Raw genomic sequence first — 25473 nt, 5'->3', positions numbered from 1 at the left:
TGGCAGCTGCTTGAGAAATCGTGACTGCAGGTATCTTGTGAGAACCTGCAGTCATAGAGAGGAGAAGGGCTTAATATATTGAGCCCATAGTGATGTCCAGTTCATGAACGATGCAGTAGAATTACATAATTAACAAGTGCATAATAAAAAGACAATGCAAAAACACCTACTCTGATGCGCACAATTTAGCTAAATCAAGCTCACGGTTTAGCAAAATGTGCGCATGATTTAGTAAAATGTGCGCACGATTTATAAAAAAAAAATCTTGTGCGACACCTCTGGGGCTCCGTACAAAAACACTAAACTACATTCAGTTCATCAACTATATATTGCATATCTTTTTTTTTTTTAATTTCAAGAAGATCAAACATTAAAAATGCTTTACAAGAAATTAATTTACTCAATAGAGTAAATATTGTAAATCACTTGTGATACCAGTCTTGTCAATACACACTACAAATACACACAAATACATTTTGGCATAAAACATACAATATAAAGCCATAATTTACCTTATCACACACAAAGAATATAAAATGCAATATGTGGGTTGAAAGAAATACATGTTGAAATAACACATGAAAAATTATTAATTTTATTATTTATTATGTTTATAATTTATAATATTTATATAACACATTACCAAGTTGTGATAAAAATAAAGTGTCATCTATACACCTTTTATTTAACACCTTAATGGTTATCACTATAACAACATTTACTTTTAGATGATTATATTTACATGCTTTTTGTAAGAAAGCAAAAAGTGTTGTTCTCTAGGGCTACAAACCCTTTATATGTAATTATGTTTATCTATTTTCTTTAGATAAACATAATTACAACCAGCCGGAAGTGTTAGGCACGTTTGATTTAAATAGAGGCGGCGAATGTGTTACAAACATATCGCTCTACACACTGTGGTGTCCCACTGAAAAAGGTACCTGATTGGTACCAAAACGTTTGAGGATGTTATCGTTTTAATATTGATTGAATAAAGTGACGTTAACTTTGAAAATCCAGGGAGTACAGCGCCTATTCTTGGATGGATGGAGACACTGTTTGTATACTTTAATACGCAGCACCCCTGTGGCTGTCAATTGGAATAGTGAGTGCACTTGATACAGACTATTGTATATATATATATATATATATATATATATATATATATATATATATACACATACACTGTATATATATATATATATATATATATATATATATATATACTGTATATATACTTAGCATTGTAACTTTTGAAATATTTGCTTTGTAATATTATATTGTGTCTCACTAATAGAATTCCCGCTTACATGACTCTTATAATATATATTAACAAGTGCAACATGAGTGGTCTAGCTGTATGTTTTAACATGGTGATTTGATTTATATAAGCTTGTGTGCTGTGATTTTCTAACTTAGGCCTAGATTACGAGTTTTGCGTTATCGTGCGGTACGGCTATTACCGCTGAAAAATTGGCCATTGCGCTGAAATGGCTGGTAACGCATATTACGAGTCGCAGCGGTATAGTTATACCGCAAGCATTTAAGCCTGTAACGCAACATCCATTCTGCACTCAAAAAAATGACATTTAAATGCGGAATTTTCCATAGCGCCGTATTACAGGTTGTGCGGTCCGGCTAAAATGCTTGCGTTACAGCCTATACTGACACGAGCCATTCCACCATCTGAGACCAGTAGTTATGGATTTTGCAAAACAAATTTTTTTCACAAAACTCATAACTAAAGTACACTAACACCCATAAACTACCTATTAAACCCTAAACCGCATCCCTCCTGCATCGCAAACACTATATTAAACCTATTAACCCCTAATCTGCCGCTCACCCACATCGCGACTATTAAATAAACCTATTAACCCCTAATCCGCCACCCACCCACATCGTCAACACTGAATAAATCTAGTAACCCCTAATCCACCGCTCCCCGACATTGCCATCGCTAAATAAAATTATTAACCCCTAATCCGCCGCCCCCCACATTGCTGACACTAAATAAACCTATTAACCCCTAAACCACCAGCCCTAACTAATAAACTAAACCTATTAACCCCTAAACCGCCGGCCCCCCACATCACAAAACACTAAATTAAACTATTAACCCCTAAACCTAACACCCCCTAACTTTAAAATAAAAGTTACAATATAAATATCTTAAAATAAATAAATGAAAACTCTTGGGCTTGTAAAAGAGTTGAATGCCCTTTTAAGGGCAGTAAAAGAGCTGAATGCCCTTTTAAGAGCAATGCCCATACAAATGCCCCTTTTAGGGCAATGGGTAGCTTAGGTTTTTTTAGACTTCCGTTTTTTATTTTGCCATTCCACGTTCGCAGGTGTTAGTTTTTTTCTAACACTCTCTCCCCATTGATGTCTATGGGGGAAAGCGTGCACGAGCACGTAAACTCAGCCCTTGGCTTTTGTGCGGTATGGAGCTTAACGCACCATACCGCACAGCACAAGGAGGCTTTTCAGTAACTCTTAATGGCAGCGATATGAAAAGTGCGGTACCGCTCATTTTATTGCATTAGTTACGCACCTTGTTTAGCGAAAAACTTGTAATTTAGGTGAATGGAAATTAACTTAATAATTAAGGACTAAATAACAAGTGGAGCGCATTTTGTATCGTAAAATATAATGAGCAGTAGGGGTGTCATTCAGGGAAAACTTATCTGAATGGCAATATTAAATTATACAAATACTGGGTCATTGAACTAACACAATAAATATTTTTCCACACTTACCTTTTGAAACGTTTCAATAACCATACAAAGTGTTTTTTCTCTGAGTGTCACAATCTTTGCAAGGGCAAGGTCACACTGCCGAGACTGGATACTGTAAAACTCATCCAGAGAGTAGGTCCGAGAGTCATCAAGCTGTAAACAGAGAAGGCTAGTTAAAGGGATAATCTAGTAAAAATTAACCTTTTATTATTCAGAAAGAGCATGGCATTTTTAAGCAACTTTCTAATTTACTCCTATTATCAATTTTTCTTCATTCTCTTGGTATCTTTATTTGAAAAAACTGGAATATGATCTTAGGATCCGGCCCATTTTTGGTTCAGCACGCAGGGTAGAGCTTGCTGATTGGTGGCTACATCTAGACACTAATCAGAAAGCACTACCCAGGTGCTGAACCAAAAATGGGCCGGCTCCTATGCTTACATTCTTGCTTTTCAAATAAAGATACAGAGAGAACGAAGAAAAATTGATAATAGGAGTAAATTAGAAAGTTGCTTACAATTGCATGCTCTATCTGAATCATGAAAGTTTAATTTTAACTAGACTATCCCTTTAAAATCTATATTAAAGATCAGAACTAAAAATATTATATAGAAGCAATAGAAAAGAAAGAATGCATTCACAGTAATTAAAATTCTGGTATTCGTGATATTACTCCTATGACACAATTCATTACCTATGATTAGTTAGATACATTGGAATGCCATATGAATTAGGAAAGCTAAAGCTCATGCAGAAGAGAAGATAGCACAGTCAATGTAAAATGGGAATAAAACCTTTAATTATATCAGCAAAAGGAGAAATAGTAAAACCTAAAAACAGTTGACAGTAAAGTGGTATAAGAGCTAAGCAAATTGTAGACTCTCTCAATGATTAACTCTGTTATGTCTTTACAAAAGATTATGAAGATAGAACAACTACATTAAGGGATGCTACTAAAAATGGAAATGGGTTTAGTGCTAATCTTTTTACAGAGGGTGACATTTTTTTGGCATCAAAAGTAAAAGTTAAAAAAGGTCTATAGGTCCAGATAATATTTATTCAAGGAGCTTAAAGGAACTTCAATCGGTGTCAGCTGCCGTGATAGCTGATCTATTTAATCAATCATTATTGACAGGAGTTGTTCCAGATGATTGGACAATAGCTAATGTAGTACCTCTCCATTAAAAGGGCAGTAGGGAAGACTCTGACAACTACAGGCCTGTCAGTTTAACTTCAGTAGTAGGGAAATTAATGGAACTCTTTTAATGTAAATAATTATGACGGCATTTATCGATGTGCAGCGGACATGATACGCTATTACGTATCATGTCCGCTCGCACATTGTTAAATATGCCCCTACATGTAATGTGAACATAGGATAGACTTTAATATTACAACTGAAAAGGCCATTTAAATTCCTTTTCTTACCTCCATACTTATTTCTTCTTACTTGCAGACAGCCTCCCTCCTCTTAGTATTCTTTGCTACTTTGACAAGACAGACAGTACCGCTATTTGTAGCTGCACACACCGGCATCTTTGCTATAGAGGCGCAGTGCTTAGATCTCTAAACTGCACATGTGCACTTAGCAGGGAATTACTTTCACTATCTAAACATTTCATCCCTATAGCAGGGGTACAGCTATAGATTTAAATAGTACGGCTTCTTATAAACTGTATTGCCCACTGTCAAAGCAGAAAAAAAGATACTGAGTAGAGGGGGCAGCTGCAAGTCAGAAGATAGAAAAAGGTAAAAAAGGGTTTAAACCGCCTCTGATTGGCTACACTGTCAAACACATCCCAATTCAAGGTGAGGTCGCAATTTGCTATTAAGTGAAAAAGTTGATTGCTTAGGGCAAGGCTTGACAAATCACTGGAGCCTGGTGTCCTTGGCTACTAGCATCTTTCATCTGGTTCCAAACATTTTGAGTTGTTCTACATTAATTCCCTATAAATTCATAAGTTTTTTTTAAATCAAAGTTAATGCTAACAAAGGGCCAGATTACAAGTGGAGCGGTATTCAAATCTCCAACATGAGCGTTAACTCCGCTAGAAGTCAGCTTTTGTGCGTGCCGGGTAGCGCTCGTATTACAAGTTTAAAGTAAAAAGTTTTCACTTGTGCACTAGCGTAAAAATCCATGTGCAATGACGTTTTCCCCCATAGAAGTCAATGGGCAAAAAAAGACTGACTACCTCGCAAACACAATCGCTAACCCGACATGATAATATAAAAATATTAATATTTCACATTCCAATGTTCTTCACATAGAAGAATATGTTCTAATTATTAATAAATACATATTTCTACATATATCTGATGGTATTTTGGTACAATATACACTCACTGGCCACTTTATTAGGTACACCTTGCTAGTACCTGGTGAGCCTGTGTGAATTGTAGCCTCAGTTTCCTGTTCTTAGCTGACAGGAGTGGCACCCGGTGTGGTCTTCTGCTGCTGTAGCCCAACTGCTTCAAAGTTCGACATGTTGTGTGTTCAGAGATGGTATTCTGCATAACTTGGTTATAAAAAAAGTGTTTATTTGAGTTACTGTTACCTTTCTATCATCTCAAACCAGTCTGCCCATTCTCCTCTGACCTCTGACATCAACAAGGCATTTTCGTCCTTGCAACTGCAGCTCACTAGATATTTTCTCTTCTTCTGACTATTCTCTATAAACCCTAGAGATGGTTGTGTGTGAAAATCCCAGTAGATCAGCAGTTTTTGAAACACTCAGACCAGTCCGTCTTGCACCAACAACCATGCCACATTCAAAGTCACTTAAATGCCTGTTCTTCCCCATTCTGATGCTCGGTTTGAACTTCAGCAAGTCGTCTTCACCACGTCTAGATGCCTAAATGCATTGAGTTGCTGCCATGTGATTGGCTGATTAGCAATTTGTGTTACCAAACAACTGAACAGGTGTACCTAATAAAGTGGCCGGTGAGTGTATATACATGATTATATATAGGTATAGATATATACAGTATATATATATATATATATATATATATATATATATATATATATATATGTTGATAGAGAGCACTCTCACTTTCAAAATCCTTAGTGCCAGGGTGCCAGCAGGTAAATATACAGGATGAAGGAAGGCACTAAGTGGTCTTTTCATCAAATCTTTATTGAGCGTGACGTTTCGGGACACACTCGTCTGCGCGTTTTTGCTATCCTATATACAGCGCCGCATCTAAATGCAGCACGTATATTTCACCCATCGCTCGCAATTTTTACTCCCATAGGCTAACATGGGACCGCGTCGTAAGCCGGTATCCAATATACAGCACAAGGCCTTATGTGGTGAAAATGGAGAAATCTTACTCCATTTTCACCTCGCCATAAAATTCAGCCGTAGCAGGCCTTGCGCTGAGTATGGGAGCAAGGTAACTCCCTAAAATGCCTGCAAAAAAAACAACAACACCTAACACATGCGCAATGTCTATCTACCTGTCAACCGCAATCCCCCACCGCAATAACTAATAAAGTGTATTAACCCCTAAACCGCCATAGCCCACACCGCAATAAACCTATTCTATTATTAACCCCTAAACCACCATAGCCCACATAGCCTATTAAATCTATTAACCCCTAATCTGCCGCCGCCAACGTCACTATAATAAAGTTATTAACCCCTAAACCTAAGTCTAACCCTAACACCCCCCTAACTTAATTATTATTTAAATAAATCTAAATAATATTACTATTATTAACTAAAGTATTCCTATTTAAAACTAAATACTTACCTATGAAATAAACCCTAAGATAGCTACAATATAATTAATAATTACATTGTAGCTATTTTAGGATTTATTTTTATTTTACAGGCAACTTTCTATTTATTTTAACAAGGTACAATAGCTATTAAATAGTTAATAACTATTTAATAGCTACCTAGTTAAAATAATTACAAAATTACCTGTAAAATAAATCAAATACACCTAACACTACACTATCATTCAATTAATTAAATTAATTAACTACAATTAGCTAAAATTAAATACAATTAACTAAAATAAAGTATAAAAAATAAAAATAAAAAATTACAGAAAATAAAGAAAAATTACAAGAAGTTTAAACTAATTACACCTAATCTAAGCCCCCTAATAAAATAAAAAAGCCCCAAAATAATAAAATGCCCTACCCTATACTAAATTACAAATAGCCCTTAAATGGGCCTTTTGTGGGGCATTGCCCCAAAGTAATCAGCTCTTTTACCTGTAAAAGAAAATTACAATACCCCCCCAACATTACAACCCACCACCCACACACCCCTACTCTAAAACCCACCCAATCCCCCCTTAAAAAAAAACTAACACTACCCCATTGAAGATCACCCTACCTTGAGCCGTCTTCACCCAGCCGGGCACAAGTGGTCATCCGATCCGGGCAGAAGTCTTCATCCGATAAGGCAGAAGAGGACATCCAGACCGGCAGAAGTCTTCATCCTATCCGGGCAGAAGAGGACATCCAGACCGGCAGAAGGCTTCATCCAAGCGGCATCTTCTATCTTCTTCCATCCGACAAGGAGCGACTCCATCTTGAAGACATCTGGCGCGGAGCATCCTTCCAGCACGACGGACTAACGACGAATGACGGTTCCTTTAAATGACGTCATCCAAGATGGCGTCCCTCGAATTCCGATTGGCTGAAGTTCAATCCGATTGGCTGATTGGATCAGCCAATAGAATTGACCTCGTATTCTATAGTTTTAAATAGGAATACTTTAGTTAATAATAGTAATATTATTTAGATTTATTTAAATAATAATTAAGTTAGGGGGTGTAAGGACTAGACTTAGGTTTAGGGGTTAATAACTTTATTATAGTGGCGGCGACGTTAGCGGTGGCAGATTAGGGGTTAATAGATTTAATAGGCTATGTGGGCTACGCCGGTTTAGGGGTTAATACTAGGATAGGTTTATTGTGGTGTGGGCTATGGCGGTTTAGGGGTTAATACTACTAGGATAGGTTTATTGCGGTGTGGGCTATGGCGGTTTAGGGGTTAATACTACTAGGATAGGTTTATTGTGGTGTGGGCTATGGCGGTTTAGGGGTTAATAATTAGGCTTATTGCGTTGTGGGGGGTTGTCGGTCTAGGGGTTAATACATTTATTATTAGAAGTGAGAAGGGGGATTGCGGATATAGGGGTATATGTGTCGGGCTTATTTTTGGGAGGCGTGTTAGACAGTTACGGGAGATTTAAAATTTTAGTTAGCTTTCTTAGGCTTTCTTAGTTAGCTTTCTTCGCTTGCGCCAAAACCTACGCCGTATATCGGATCACGCCCCATGTTTTTACGTTATAGATTTTTGAAGTTATTTTCTAAATAAAGAATTTTTGGATAATTTTAAAACTTTTTTTTTCCTTTGTTGGTCTGGAGATGTGGGATTGCAGAGTGTGTCTAATATATATATATATATATATATATATATATATATATATATATATATATATATATATATACACACACACACACATACATATATACAGTATCTCACAAAAGTGAGTACACCCCTCAAATTTTTGTAAATATTGTATTATATCTTTTCATGTGACAACACTGAAGAAATGACACTTTGCTGCAATATAAAGTAGTGAGTGTACAGCCTGTATAACAGTGTAAATTTGCTGTCCCCTCAAAATAACTCAACACACAGCCATTAATGTCTAAACCGTTGGCAACAAAAGTGAGTATACCCCTAAGTGGAAATGTCCAAATTGGGCCCAAAGTGTCAATATTTTGTGTGGCCACCATTATTTTCAAGCACTACTTTAACCCTCTTGGGCATGGAGTTCACCAGAGCTTCACAGGTTGCCACTAGAGTCCTCTTCCACTCCTCCATGACAACATCACGGAGCGCTCCCCCACCTTCCGTTTGATGATGCTCCACAGATGCTCAATAGGGTTTAGGTCTGGAGACATGCTTGGCCAGTCCATAACCTTTACCCTCAGCTTCTTTAGCAAGGCAGTGGTCATCTTGGAAGTGTGTTTGGGGTCCTTATCATGTTGGCATACTGCCCTGCGGCCAGTCTCCAAAGGGAAGGGGATCATGCTCTGCTTCAGTATGTCACAGTACATATTGGCATTCATGGTTCCCTCAATGAACTATAACTCTCCAGTGCCGGCAGCACTCATTCAGGCCCAGACCATGACACTTCCACCACCATGCTTGACTGTAGGCAAGACACACTTGTCTGTACTCCTCACCTGGTTGCCGCCCATCCCTAAGCTAAAAAATAAAAAACACCCACATTTTTTAAAAAAAAAAAAACAACACTGACCCCATAAAATCTACTCAAGGTTCCTGAAGTCCGGACATCCATCTTCATCCAGGCGGCGACACTTTCATCCATCTCGGGGACGCCTTCTATCTTCCTCCCAGCAGTGCAGAGCAGAGCTATCCTGGAGGGCGATGACATCCTGCGCGGAGCGTACTCTTCATACGATCACCGCCGTACACTGAAGTTGAATGCAAGGTACCCATTTCAAAATGGCCTACCTTGCATTCCTATTGGCTGATTTGATTCTTCAAATTCAAATCAGCCAATAGGATGAAAGCTTCTTAAATCCTATTGGCTGTTCAAATCAGCCAATAGGATTTCAGTAGCTCTCATCCTATTGGCTTATTTGAATTTGAAGAATTCTAACACTCTCTCCCCATTGATGTCTATGGGGGAAAAGCGTGCACGAGCACGAAAACTCAGCCCTTGGCTTTTGTGTGGTATGGAGCTTAACGCACCATAACGCACAGTACAAGGAGGTTTTTCAGTAACTCGTAATGGCAGCGCTATGGAGAGTGCAATAACACACATTTTTGGGCATTATATTCGCACCCTGTTTAGCGCAAAACTCGTAATCTTGGTGTTTGTGATTACCTTTTATCTAAGCCTCTTTATTTTAGGGATATTTATTTATTATCTATATTGACTTGCATTTAAGCCAATTAGTGCTGTGTACTGAACAACTCCACGGGAGTGAGTACTGGCTATGAATACGGATATGTCCAAAACGCATACGCTGTTTCTTTGTAACATGAGTTTCACTTGGATTTTACTTTTTCCTCTGTGAATCTGTGAAAAAGTTAAGTTTTATTATGTGGAGCCCACTTTTCACATTTTACCACAGCACCATCATTACTACATTCTTAGTTTGCTTCCTAGAATAACATAGGAAATGGTGAATTTTTATTGTTTTAAAAGATAGATAATCCCTTTATTACCCATTCCCCAGTTTAGCATAACAAACACAGTTATATTAATGCACTGTTTACCTCTTTAATTACCTTGTATCTAAGCCTCTGCAAACTGCCCCCTTATTTCAGTTCTTTAGAATAGACTTGCATTTTAGCCAATCAGTGCTGACTCCTAGGAAACTCCACGTGCGTGAGCACAGTGTTATCTATATGACACACATGAACTAACACCCTCTAGTGGTGAAAATCTGTCAAAATGCATTCATATAAGAGGCGGCCTTCAAGGTCTAAGATATTAGCTAGGTTTAGTTTTAAACTAAGAATACCAAGAGAACTAAGCAAAATTGGTGATAAAAGTCAATTAAAAAGTTTTTTTTTTAAATTACATGCCCTATCTGAATCATATAAGTTTATTTTAAGATACAGAACAGCTATTAGAAAACCTACCACTGTGTGTTGTAAATGGGAACATGTAGAGTAGAAGTGAAGCAATAAAACCAAGTGCTTCTATATAACATCAAACAACCTTGAGCTTTTCATAAGCTATATGTAATGACGTATCCCCCCAGAAACCTCCTGCCCAGTTTTTTCTACTACAGCAGGGGTAACCTCAACAGTTTCACAAAGAATCACCAAGAAACGAACCTGGCACCGATGGGGGAAACGTGTCTCCTGACTTGTCTGGATATGTAAAATGAATACCATCATAACAGGACATTTTGTCTCATATTTTGAACTCACCATAACCCAGGTTGCACTTAATCTTACCTTAACAAATACAATAGCCAGATCTTCACTTCCATTACCATGCTGGCTGTTCAAAGCGTCTTCACACTGAGATCGTACAAAAAGCAGACATCCTTGAAATAGTTCATCAGCAAAAGCAAGTCGTTGGAGCATAACTGCTCTGGAAAATCAAAGAAAATATCATTCACAACATTAACTACCTAACATCTATTTAATGTAGTGATATATTAACAATAATGTAATGCTCTAAATGAGCTAATCAAGAGCAAATAAAATGGATAAGCATCATTAGAGTGTATAATCCTAAATGATAGAAAAAGTAATGAGAGATTTTTCAATTTATTTCTATTATCAAATGTGTTCTCCTGGTATCCTTTGATAAAAAGCATAACTAGGCAGGCTCAGGAGAAGCATTGCATTGTTGGGAGCTAGCTGGTGATTGGTGGCTACACACCGGTTCACTCATAGGTTCCAGTAAGGCATTGCTGTTCTGGTCTTCACTGTATGTGTTTAACCCCTTAATGACAACTGACGTACCAGGTACGTCCTGCAAAAACTTGCAGTTAGTGACAATGGACGTACCTGGTACGTCAGTTGTCTTAGAGAGTGCTGGAAGCGATCGCAATCGCTTCCAGCAGCTCTCAGGGTATTGCAGTGATGCCTCGATATTGAGGCATCCTGCAATACCCTTTAGAAAGCATCCGATGCAGAGAGAGCCACTCTGTGGCCCTCTCTGCACCGGTAGCGATGCGGCCGTTCGTTGGTGGGTGGGAGCTTACAGGGAGGAGGGTGGGCGGCCCATCGCTACCCGGCATCCGGTTCCTTTAAGTGCATTGTGCACGCCGGATGCCGGGAGCGTGCGGGGGGCTGCGTGCACGCGTGCGCGTGCGTGTGTGTGCGCGCGCAGCAATCACTGCCACTGCCACCAATGAACTTTGGTAAGAGGGAGGGGGGCAGAATTTTTTAAATAAAGGATCAAAGGATCAGGATCTGGATCTGGTGGGGGGGGGGGTGGGGGGGGGGTGTTGGGGCAGCTACACTACAGAAAAAATAAAAATAAAACATGCAAAAACACTTTACTTTTTGGGGAAAACTGGGTACTGGCAGACAGCTGCCAGTACCCAAGATGGTGGCAATTAGGTAGGTGGGGAGGGTTAGAGAGGTGTTTGGGGGGGGATCAGGGAGGTTGGGGGTTAAGGCAGGGGTCCATCACAGCTGAATAATTAAAAAAAACAAAAACAAAAAAAAAACACCTTTTATTTTAGTACTGGCAGACTTTCTGCCAGTACTTAAGATGGCGGGGACATTTGTGGGGTGGGGGAGGGAAGAGAGCTGTCTGGGAGGGATCAGGGGGTGGGATGTGTCAGGTGGGAGGCTAATCTCTACACTAAAGCTAAAATTAACCCTGCAAGCTCTCTACAAGCTACCTAATTAACCCCTTCACTGCTGGGCTTAATACAAGTGTGGTGCGCAGCAGCATTTAGCGGCCTCCTAATTGCCAAAAAGCAACGCCAAAGCCATATATGTCTGCTATTTATGAACAAAGGAGATCCCAGAGAAGCATTTACAACCATTTGTGCCATAATTGCACAAGCTGTTTGTAAATAATTTAAGTGAGAAACCTAAAATTGTGAAAAATGTCACTTTTTTTTTTATTTGCTCGCATTTGGCGGTGAAATGGTGGCATGAAATATACCAAAATGGGCCTAGATCAATACTTTGGGTTGTCTACTACACTACACTAAAGCTAAAATTAACACTACAAGCTCCCTACAAGCTCCCTAATTAACCCCTTCACTGCTGGGCATAATACACGTGTGGTGCGCAGCTGCATTTAGCGGCCTTCTAATTACCAAAAAGCAACGCCAAAGCCATATATGTCTGCTATTTCTGAACAAAGGGGATCCCAGAGAAGCATTTACAACCATTTGTGCCATAATTGCACAAACTGTTTGTAAATAATTTCAGTGAGAAACCTAAAGTTTGTGACAACATTTGTGAAAAAGTGAACAATTTTTTTTATTTGCTCGCATTTGGCAGTGAAATGGTGGCATGAAATATACCAAAATGGGCATAAATCAATACTTTGGGTTGTCTTCTAAAAAAAAATATATACATGTCAAGGGATATTCAGGGATTCCGGACAGATATCAGTGTTCCAATGTAACTAGCGCTAATTTTGAAAAAAAGTGGTTTGGAAATAGCAAAGTTCTACTTGTACTTATTGCCCTATAACTTGCAAAAAAAGCAAACAACATGTAACCATTGGGTATTTCTAAACTCAGGACAAAATTTAGAAACTATTTAGCATGGGTGTTTTTTGGTGGTTGTAGATGTGTAACAGATTTTGGAGGTCAAAGTTAGAAAAAGTGTGTTTTTTTCCATTTTTTCCTCATATTTTATATATTTTTTATATTAAATTATAAGATGTGATGAAAAAAATGGTATCTTTAGAAAGTCCATTTAATGGCGAGAAAAACGGTATATAATATGTGTGGGTACAGTAAATGAGTAAGAGGAAAATTACAGCTAAACACAAACACTGCAGAAATGTAAAAATAGCCATTGTCATTAAGGGTAAGAAAACTGAAAAATGGTCCGGTCATTAAGGGGTTAAAGGGACATGAAGCCCAAAAAAATTATTTCATGATTTGGATAGAACACACAATTTTAAACAACTTTCCAATTGACTTCTATTATCAAATTTGCTTTATTCTCTTGGCATCCTTTGTTGAAAAGCATATATTGATAGGCTCAGAAGCTTGGAGATAGCTGCTGATTGGTGGCTGAGCTTGTATGACCCATTTTCATTGGCTTACAAATGTGTTCACCTAGCTCCCAGGAGTGAATTGCTGCTTCTTTAATAAAAGATACCAAGATAATGAGGCAAAATCAATAACAGAAGTAAATTGGAAAGTTTTTTATAAATGTATAATCTATCTGAATTATAAAAGAACAATTTTGGGTTTCATGTTCCTTTAACACCTTTGCAGGGGTTAAACAAATAGTTAAATGCAGACAAAAGTGCAACAATAAAGTGCTCTAACACATTAGAATATTTTATATTTGCGCTTGTATGTCCCTTTAAAACCACTATTGGTTTTAGATTTCAACAGAAAGGGTTTTTAAAAAAGCTTAAAGAAACATGAAATGTAATGTTCTTCTTTGCTGCATCCAAACTTATTCTTGTCAAAATATTGATTTTAAAATTATGTTTTTACAAATATTTGAATTGATTTATTTTGTATACAGATGTTTTTCAATGCACTGCTTTATATCTGGTGCATTCTATGCATGTAGGTGCAAGAGAAAGTTTGTAAACCCTTTGTAATTACCTGGAATTCTGCATTAATTATTCATTAAGGGCTAGATTAGAAGTGATGCACAAACTGCTGCACGCAAGCGATATCGGCTTTTTTCAGCTTCTTGCGTGTGACGGAAATAGCACTCTTATTATAATTTGAAAAGTAAACGAGATCGTGGGACCGCAATTGCATTTTATGCTTGATGGGTTAGCGCGACTGAAGACCTTGCGCAGATGGTAGTACGTTAAAAGAAAGTTGTATTAAACACAACATAAATACACTGAAAATCATATAAACACTATCTGATAAACATGTTACATAAATATAAAAAAAAAAGTTATAAGGGTTCAAAGGTATATGGTATATAACAAGGAGGTGTTTGACTGCAAAGGGCTATAATGCATATATATATACACTAAATATGTGTGTATATATATATATATATATATATATATATATATATATATATACAGTGGATATAAAAAGTCTACACACCCCTGTTAAAATGTCAGGTTTCTTTGATGTAAAACAATTAGACAAAGATAAATCATTTCAGAACTTTTTCCACCTTTAATGTGACTTATAAACTGTACAACGCAATTGAAAAACAAACTGAAATCTTTTAGGTAGAGGGAAGAAAAAATATAAAAATAAAATAATATGGTTGCATAAGTGTGCACACCCTTAAACTAATACTTTGTTGAAGCACCTTTTGATTTTATTACAGCACTCAGTCTTTTTGGGTATGAGTCTATCAGCATAGCACATTTTGACTTGGCAAGATTTGCCCACTCTTCTTTGCAAAAACACTCCAAATCTGTCAGAATGCGAGGGAATCTCCTGTGCACAGCTCTCTTCAGATCACCCCACAGATTTTCAATCGGATTCAGGTCTGGGCTCTGGCTGGGCCATTCCAAAAAATAATCGTCTTCTGGTGAAGCCATTCCTTTGTTGATTTGGATGTATGCTTTGGTTTGTTGTCATGCTGAAAGATGAAGTTCCTCTTCATGTTCAGCTTTCTAGCAGAAGCCTGAAGGTTTTGTGCCAATATTGACTGGTATTTGGAACTGTTCATAATTCCCTCTAGCTTAACTAAGGCCCCAGTTCCAGCTGAAGAAAAACAGCCCCAAAGCATGATGCTGCCACCACCATGCTTCACTGTGGGTATGGTGTTCTTTTGGTGATATGCAGTGTTGTTTTTGCACCAAACATATCTTTTGGAATTATGGCCAAAAAGTTCAACCTTGGTTTCATCAGACCATAACACCTTTTCCCACATGCTTTTGGGAGATTTTAGATGTGTTTTTGCAAAATGTAGCCTGGCTTGGATGTTTTTCTTCGTAAGAAAAGGCTTTCGTCTTGCCACTCTACCCCATAGCCCAGACATATGAAGAATACGTGAGATTGTTGTCACATGTACCACACGGCCAGTACTTGCCAGATATTCCTGCAGCTCCTTTAATGTTGCTGTAAGCCTCTTGGTAGCCTCCCAGACCAGTTTTTTTCTCGTCTTTTCATCAATTTTGGAGGGACGTCCAGTTCTTGGTAATGTCACTGTTGTGCCATATTTTCTCCACTTGATGACTGTCTTCACTGTGTTCCATGGTATATCTAATGCTTTGGAAATTCTTTTGTACCCTTCTCCTGACTGATACCTTTTAACAATGAGATCCCTCTGATGCTTTGGAAGTTCTCTGTGGACCATGGCTTTTGCTGTGGGATGCGACTAAGAAAATTTCAGGAAAGACCAACTAGAGCAGCTGAACTTTATTTGAGGTTAATCAGAGGCACTTTAAATGATGGCAGGTGTATGCTGACTCCTATTTAACATGATTTTGAATGTGATTGCTTAATTCTGAACACAGCTACATCCCCAGTTATAAGAGTGCACACTCTTCCCTCCACCTAAAAGATTTCAGTTTGTTTTTTAAATGAGTTGTACAGTTTATAGGTCACATTAAAGGTGGAAAAAGTTCTGAAATTATTTATCTTTGTCTCATTTTTTTACAACACAGAAACCTGACATTTTAACAAGGGTGTATAGACTTTTTATATTATATATATATATATATATATATATATATATATATATATATATATACTGTATATAAAATCCCAACAAAGTGCACTCCAGATACTAGTAAACAAAAGCCTTGGGTGCTGGTCACAAAAGCTATACAAACAAACAGAATAGCACTCCAAAGGTCTTTCAGATGAAGTAGTCACTTTAATAGTGAACGTTTTTGGATCACAGAGGATCCGTCCTCAGACTTACAAAAGTACTTTTGTAAGTCTGAGGACGGATCCTCTGTGATCCGAAAACGTTCACTATTAAAGTGACTACTTCATCTGAAAGACCTTTGGAGTGCTATTCTGTTTGTTTGTATATACTGTATAGGTTAGCATTAGGTTAGCATATATATATTTGCATACTAGAATTGGGTACTATGCAGTCTATGAATAAGGCTCAAGAAGAGCTGAAACGCGTAAGACAGGCCCTTTCCTGATGCTCCTAACTTAGCCCTCATAACATCTGGCCATAGCTACTCTCAGTTTTTGCACCTGCATAACTTTGCTTGTATGGTGCTGCTATTTTTTTTAGCACGCTATTTTTTTACAATAAAGTGCATCGTTTGTTTTGAGCAGACGTCCGGATTCTTTCTTTATTTTATATATATATATATATATATATATATATATATATATATATATATATATATATATATATATATATATATATATATATATATATATATATGTGTGTGTGTGCGTGCATGTATTTATGTGTTTTACTGTATATATACTGTACATATTTCACATCCCAAAGTTCTTCATATTAGGGAATATGTTATTTTTATTGTAAATATATATATATATATACATATATATAACTATTGCATTTATCCTGTTTAAGAATAAAACGCTGCACTCACCGGTCTTTATGAACAAATTCAGTTTAATCTCATCAAATTAACATTTTCTATATACAAATGGGGCATTTGTATATCGAAAATGTTAATTTGATGAGATTAAACTGAATTTGTTCATGAAGACCGGTGAGTGCAGCGTTTTATTCTTAAACAGGATAAATGCAATGGATGTATACGTTATACACAGCACCCCGACTGTTGTCTATTTGTAACAGTGAGTGCACTTAAAATTGGACTTTTATATATAAAACTATATATCTGTATATATCTATAGCTATATATCTATTCCTTAAAATACATACTGTAGGTATAGATATTTAGTTTAGATTAACATTATCAGATATATATATATATATATATATATATATATATATATAAATATATATTTAATAATACAAATTAAAAAATATTCTATGTGAAGAGCATAGGAATGTAAAATATGCTCAACGCGTTTAGGATTTGCACTTTAGATCTAACGCAATGTCGGGTTAGCGCAGATGAAGAATTGGTAATCTCAAAGTGCGCTTTTGAAATATTACATTCTTTTTTACAGTATGTATAATAATTTTTAATAATTATATATTTTTTTTTTATATGTAATATTTAAAAAACGCACTTTGAGTTTAGTAATTCTTTGTGTGTTGACCCGATACCACATTAGATCTAACTTGCAAAACACGAATTGTGTTACGCATGTTTTACATTCCTATGTTCTTCACATAGAAAAAAAATGTATTTTTATTATTATTATTATTATATATATATATATATATATATATATATATATGATAATCTTAATGTAAAATAGATATCTATACCTATATATCTAAAGGAATAGATATACAGGTATAGGTATATACAAATACATATAGAAAACAAAATTTTTGCTTACCTGATAAATGTATTTTTTTCCGGGCATGGAGAGTCCACGAAACATTCTAATTACTAGTCGGAGATTCACTCCTGGCCAGCAGGAGGAGGCAAAGAGCACCCCAGCAGATCTGTTAAGAATCACTTCCCTTACCCATAACCCCCAGACATTCCTCCGAAGCAAAACGGAAAAAGAAGATAGCACAATGGTATAGAGGACAAGACAAAAAAACTGCCATCTTAATTTGAATAAGGGTGGGTTGTGGACTCTCCATGTCCGGAAATAAATACATTTATCAGGTAAACATAAACTTTGACACTAGTCCTGCTGTGATTTTTTGTTTTTATTCATGTCTTTTAGCTTGTTTTCCGCCACAATAAAGGACATTTTTTTTCTCTTACGCCTGGAGGTTTGCCGGAGTTTTTCGGGTTTTTTTATGTCTAAACATAAACTTTATTTTCTTTTCTATGGCATGGAGAGTCCACAAAACATTCTAATTACTAGTGGGAACCAATACCCAAGCTGGAGGACACAGAATGAATAGGGAGGGAGAACAAGTCAGGTGGGCCAAAACTGAAGGCACCACCGCTTGAAGAACCTTTCTCCCAAAAGAAGCCTCAGCTGAGGCAAACGTATCAAATTTGCAGAATTTGGAAAAAGTATGAATAGCGGACCAAGTGGCCGCCTTACAGATTTGCTCCACAGAAGCTTTATTTTTGAAAGCCCATGAAGATGAAACAGCTCTATTGGAATGAACTGTAATTCTCTCACGAGGCTGCTGTCCAGCTATCTCATAAACTAAATAGATAACACTTCTCAACCAGAGAGAAAGAGTGGTAGAAGTGGCCTTCTGACCCATACGCTGACCAGAGAAAAACAATATATAGGGCAGAAGTCTGCCGAAAATCTTTAGTTGCTTGAAGGTAAAATTTAAGAGCATGCACAACATCCAAGTTATGCAAAAGACGTTTCTTCTGGGAAGAAGGGTTAGGACAAAAATAAGGAACAACAATTTCCTGAATAATGTTGCGATCCGACACTACGTTATGGAGAAACACCAGCTTATTACGAAGGACTGCCTTATAAGCATGAAAAATAAGGTAAGGGGAATCGCACAAGCAGAAGAAATAGCAAGAAGAAACAAAACCTTCCAAGATAGTAAATCTGATAAATCGGACCAAAGCTAGTTGAGGCCAAGCTATTAAAGCATAGAAAATTGCTCTCAACTCCAAAATGTTTATTGGAAGAGACGACTCTTCTGCAGTCCACAGACCCTGTGTCTTTAAGAAACCCCAAACTGCTCCCCAGCGTAACAGGCTGGCGTCCCATGTCACAATCACCCAGGAAGGCCTCAGGAAGCATGTGCCACGAGACAGATGGTCCTGTGAAATCCACCATGAGAGTGAGATTCTTTTTGGGGAATCCAAATGTATCTTCTGCAAAAGATCTGAGTGGTCCCCGTTCTATTGACTGAGTATGCATAACTGTAGAGGTCTCAGATGGAACTGAGCAAAAGGAATGATGTCCATGGAGGCAACCATCAGTCCAATCACCTCCATGCATTGAGCAACAGATGGATGAATAGCAGACTGGAGAGACAGGCAAGAAACATGAAGCTTGGATTTTCTGACGTCCGTCAGAAAAATCTTCATGGCCAGGGAATCTACGATTGTTCCCAAGAAATAAACCCTTGTATCTGGAACAAGGGAACTCTCTCCCAGATTCACTTTCCAACTGTGAGAACGTAGAATAGACAACAACATCTCTGTATGAGATCTTGCTAGATGAAAAGATGGCACTTAAACTATAATGTCGTCTAGATAAGGCACCACAGCAATACCCTGGGACAAAATTCTGGTAGCTGTAACAAGTCCAAAAGGAAGGGCAACAAACTGTAAATTTTTGTCCTGGAAGGCAAACCTTAGATACTGGTAATGATCCCTGTGAATAGCAACATGAAGATACGCATCCTTCAGATATATGGTCGTCATGAAATGACTCTTTTGGACTAAAGGAAGAATAGAACGGATGGTCTCCATCTTGAAGGACGGAACCCTGAAGAATTGATTGAGACACTTTAGGTCCAGAATGGGACAAAAAGTGCCCTCCTTCTTGGAAACTACAAATAGATTTGAATAGAATCCTAGACCCTGTTCCTCTAGAGCAGGGTTCTTCAGACTTTTTTTCCCAAGACCCAGTGATACCACATATCTTCGCGACCCTTTTTTAGGTTTGGTCTAAAAATTTCTCATACAACGCACGCACGCACCCCATCTCATACAATGCACGCACACCCTCTCATACAAGGCACGCACACCCTCTCATACAAGGCACACACACCCTCTCATACAAGGCACACACACCCTCTCATACAAGGCACACACACCCTCTCATACAACACACGCACACTCTCTCATACAACACACATACACCCTCTCATACAACACACACACACCCTCTCAAACAATGCACACACTGTCATGCAAAACACACAGCACACCACTCTCATACATATGTTTATCTTTACAGTATTATAAAAACACTGTTAATGTGACAGATTCCCTTTGGCTTTTGTAGAGGGCTGCAGAGCTTTGCAGTCACCAGGTTACAGCACTGATATTTTCCAGACATGGGTCCAAAGATACATTAACAACACTTACCTAATTTTAAAATGTGTGCCTCACTGGCTAGCACTTGATATCAGGTCCACTTTGGACGTTATTTTTTAACCTAAAAGACCTCATAAGCGGAAACCCCACCACCGCTGCCATAAGATCTCATGCAACTGTATACATTAATAAGTAATGCAGCACTGCACATCACTTGCACTTAATACAAAACAAACTTCAAGCTATCCCAGAAACCTTCCAAAAAGTATTGTATTAAATAATAAGTGTACTCAGCTGGGCAGCGGATTATCTGTCCCTTTCTTCTAGGGCAGATTGATGCTTGCTCCATCAGCCACATCATTGCACCTGTCCATACATGAGTGTCACTGACAGCCCGTGAGTGCACCTGTCCCTACATCAGTGTCACATCCGGTTAGTGTACCTGTCCTTACATGAGAGACCCTGACAGCCGGTAAGCTTTCCTGTCCCTACTTGATTGCCTGCCGGATTGTACCTTTACCTACATGAGAGTCATTGACAGCCGGTGAGTGCAGTGCACCTGTCCATACCTGAGTGTCACTGCCAGCCAGAGCATGACGCCTCCCGTAAATAAACTGACACACTTCTGTACACCCTCACCTACCGTCATTCCCCGGAGTTCAATTGTCATCTGACGCTCAGCACAACACAGCTTGCTTACTCTATGTATGTAGCAGTCGCCACGACACTTCACGCTGTCAGCGTAACTCCCCAAATCAATGTGGCCTTTGCCATAATACCGCAACCAGGAGCAAACACCGCGTACAGCCAACAAAACTACTACACTCAATTGCCAGAGGAGTACCGAGAGTTCCTAGACGTGTTTGACAAGGTGCGTGGCGGTACGTTGCCTCCTCACCAGTCTTACGATTGTGCCATAGACCTGCAACCCGGAGCCATTCCTTCTCGGGGCTGGGTGTACCCTCTGTCTGTTGCAGAGAATTGTGCTATGGAGAAGTATCTTGCCGATGCTCTGTCGCGGGGGATCATCCGCAAATCCTGCTCTCCTGCAGGGGCTGGCTTCTTCTTTGTGAAGAAAAAGGGTGGCGAGTTAAGACCATGTATCGATTATAGGGGTCTTAATCGTCTTACCATTAAGAATGCTTACCCTATTCCGCTTATTACAGAATTCTTTGACCGCCTCAAGGGAGCTACGGTCTTTACAAAACTTGATTTGAGAGGAGCATACAATCTCGTTAGGATTAAGGATGGCCACGAGTGGAAAAGAGCATTTAACACCAAGAGCGGGCATTATAAGTATCTTGTAATGCCCTTTGGCCTATGTAATGCTCCTGCTGTTTTTTTATTAATGATGTCCTACGAGATATGTTGCAACAGTGTGTTGTGGTGTACTTAGACGACATCCTCATACACTCACCCACACTTGAGGCTCATCATTCTGATGTTACACAGGTTCTTCAGAGACTACGTGAGAACGGCCTGTTTTGTAAACTCGAGAAATGTGAGTTCCATCAGACTCAAGTAACCTTCCTAGGTTATGTTATCTCCGTTGCAAGGTTCTCCATGGATCCTGACAAGTTATCTGCAGTTCTGCAGTGGCCTCGCCCAGTTGGTCTTCGGTCTATTCAACGTTTTTTGGGGTTCGCCAATTACTATAGAAAGTTTATTAAAAACTTTTCTTCCTTGGTCAATCTATCACAGACATGACCCGTAAAGAGAATGATCCACTCCATTGGTCACCTACTGCCATTAAGGCCTTTGATAGTCTTAAGACTGCCTTTGCTGCCGCTCCAGTTCTGGCTCATCCTAACCTTGTCCTGCCTTTCGTTCTTGATGTCGATGCGTCTGCCCCTAAAACAGATTTAAATACTTTCCACAAATATGTAACCACTGTAGTGCCAGTACCTTCAAACCTAGAAGGGAAAGCACTTACCTGTGGATCCTGCTCTGTCAGACAGGAGCTGTTTTCTGCGGTGTGGCAGCTTCACCATATCTACCAGGCACCTATAGAAATGAAAGAACAGAGTAACCCAACTCTGGCTTTGTATAATAGTGGTAGCAATAATGTTAGAACTTTAAGCAAAAACTACCTCGCCGTCTTCTAACTTCTTATAGCCACCATTAATCTTACTAAAGAGATTGACATGGAAACAGCATAGTCCCAATCCTTGCTTGCAGGGAAAAATACCCATTAAAAGCATTAAAAGGATTAAAATCTTCAGACACCATCTTCGCCATCCTCCCGTGATCAAGGCAAAGAGAATGACTGGGGGTTATGGGTAAGGGAAGTGATACTTAACAGTTCTACTGGGGTGCTCTTTGCCTCCTTCTGCTGGCCAGGAGTGAATATCCCACTAGTAATTAGAATGTTTTGTGGACTCTCCATGTCATAGGAAAGAAGTATTAACAATAAAAATAACATTATTCTGTAAATGAAGAACATTGGAATGTGAAATATTCATAACTTTTGTTGGGTCAGCCTGTGAGGTGTTAGGTTTTATTCTACTGTGCTCTCCATTGACTTCTATTGAGAGAATATGTTAATGGAGTCATGATTTTGCAAGTTTTCAACTTGTAATACGAGTGCAACCTGACTCATGCAAAAAGCTTATTTCTAGTGAAGTTAACACTCGATCGGCAATGCTAAATAGCACCCCACTTGTAATCTAGCCCAAAATGTGGTCCGACCTACATTTAAGTCACAATTATAGGCAAACACAATCTGACTAAATTAATAACAGAAGAACATTTGAAAAGTGAACCCTTGAATTTAGTAACTTGTAGATGTTCTTCTAGCAGCAACAGCCTCTACCAAACAATTCCTGTAGCTGCTGATAAGACTTGTACAACATTGAGGATGAATTTTGGTCCATTCCACCCTACAAATCTGTTTCAGTTAATCAATTGGTTTTTTGATTGCACAGCACTCCTCAGGTCATGCCCCAGCATCTCAATTGAATTATGATAATATATTAGTGTACAAAAAAAATGCATAATTATTATTATTTTTTAAAAAAAGTCTATATATATTTTATAATACAAGATTTGCAATCCTACTTGGTATCTTCTGTCCCTCCACACCGTTCATTTCCACTTTTGACTGGGCTGTTACATAGAGAGCAATCCTACCCATTCTCTACATAGGCTTCCTAAGGGCTTTCAAAGGTCTTTACTTCATCCCAGTGGGCCGGGATAACACATATGCATTTGATTAGCTAACGTTAACCTGCTATGACAACTCCAAAGTGCCGATTGGCAGCCGCTTGTGCAATGATAAATGCAGCAGCCTATTGCAGCCCGCTAGCCGTTATGCTGGCCGTACAGGGGCCCTTGTACCTATGGCCACTAGTAAATGTAACCCAATGTCTTCTTTAAAACTTTAAAAAGGTACTACTGTTTGTGTGTTATTAGTTTAGTCAGATTGTGTTTGTCTATAATTGTGACATAGATGAAGCCCACATTTTATGAATAATTAGTGCAGACATCTAGGTAATAATTCAATGAAGCAGGAAGATCAAATACAATTATTGATAAAGAAATTCTGATGAAGAGCTATATTAGAGAGACATTTAACATGAGCACATGACTTTTACTGGTATTGTGTTTACAATAAGGCAAGTTATAAAACAACTATACATCATAATGATTTTAGACATGATTTATACATTAAATACTTACTTGCACTTCTCTGTTTTATTCCTGTGAACATTGATTTTCCAGAGTGTAAATGCTTTCCTGAGCCTGATTGGTAAAATAAAGTAATTAGTGATAATTTCATGTATTAGACACTGCTTCTCGGTATAAGGAATTTTCGACTCTTGTTCCACCACATACACTATAATATTCTGGCTATTGCAACATAAGTAAAAAATGATGCACAGTGTTGTTCAATTTGTCCACAGTAGATTTGATATATGTCTGTGAAATTATCTGTATAATGTATGATCTTCACAGTCAGCTTGACAGAGCACACAAATACATCATACATCAGTCTCTCTCTTAGGAAGGGAGATAGGATTATGTTTGGAATCTGGTAAATTTATTACTTTTGCAACATCAATGGCTTTTAGAATTATAATACATCATGTGTTTGTCAGATTTAAAAATGAATAGAATTTATATTGGAAAATTAACCCTATGATGCCAGCTGACACAACATTGTATAACTTTACCCTAAATGCTATTTGTGTTGTCTAACAGTTTTAAAATACAGTCCAAAGAATCAAGGCTATACTGATTATTAAAATCTACAGTATATTTTGAAAACAGAAAAAGAGGCTGCACTTGTCTTTTCACCTATTTATCTAAAGATGTCAATGTCAGCAAATCCTCATAATAGCATTAAAGGTACAAGCAAATCATCATAATTGAATTAAAGGTACACTAAAGTCAAAATCAAATGTTCATGGGTCAGATACAACATGCAATTTCAAATAACTTTTTATTATCAAATTTGTTTTGTTTTCTTGGTATTCTTTGTTGAAGAGTAAACCAATGTATGCTGATAGGAGCATGGGGGCATGCATGTGTCTTTAAGCAGTCTATTGCAGCAGTATTTGCAACAATGTATAACATTTTAATAAACATAGGACTAGATTACATGTTAGCGCTGGTATTACAAGTTAAAAGTAAAAATAGAGCATGAGTGAAAAATAGTGGAGGAATGAAAGACTCAGGTGCACTAATATCTGGAGGTTGGATATTGTGATATTGTTTTTTAGTTCACACTAAAAAACTTTTTGTTCTGTTTCGCTTGAGCACTAACCCAAAGGTGTGCTAGGCCAACTGCGCTAAAGCTAAAGGTGTGCTAGGCCAACTGCGCTAAAGCTAAAGGTGTGCTAGGCCAACTGCGCTAAAGCTAAAGGTGTGCTAGGCCAACTGCGCTAAAGCTAAAGGTGTGCTAGGCCAACTGCGCTAAAGCTAAAGGTGTGCTAGGCCAACTGTGCTAAAGCTGAAGGTGTGCTAGGCCAACTGCGCTAAAGCTGAAGGTGTGCTAGGCCAACTGCGCTAAAGCTAAAGGTGTGCTAGGCCAACTGCGCTAAAGCTAAAGGTGTGCTAGGCCAACTGCG

At 38.1% G+C, this 25473-nt stretch overlaps 1 protein-coding gene across 1 annotated transcript in view; it reads right to left on the bottom strand.

The window, feature by feature from the left end:
• DNAH14 (dynein axonemal heavy chain 14) overlaps window positions 1-25473 on the bottom strand; it is a 746387-nt gene that overhangs the window by 673152 nt on the left and 47762 nt on the right. Inside the window, 3 exon segments of the mRNA XM_053712788.1 lie at window positions 2760-2891; window positions 10711-10849; window positions 24083-24145. Coding sequence (XP_053568763.1) covers window positions 2760-2891; window positions 10711-10849; window positions 24083-24145 — 334 coding nt within the window.

The sequence above is a fragment of the Bombina bombina genome, chromosome 4 (assembly GCF_027579735.1).
Source record: "Bombina bombina isolate aBomBom1 chromosome 4, aBomBom1.pri, whole genome shotgun sequence".
Lineage (NCBI taxonomy): Eukaryota > Metazoa > Chordata > Amphibia > Anura > Bombinatoridae > Bombina > Bombina bombina.
The sequence above is the reverse complement of the archived record's forward strand: the minus strand, read 5'-3'. Positions and strand labels throughout refer to the sequence as shown.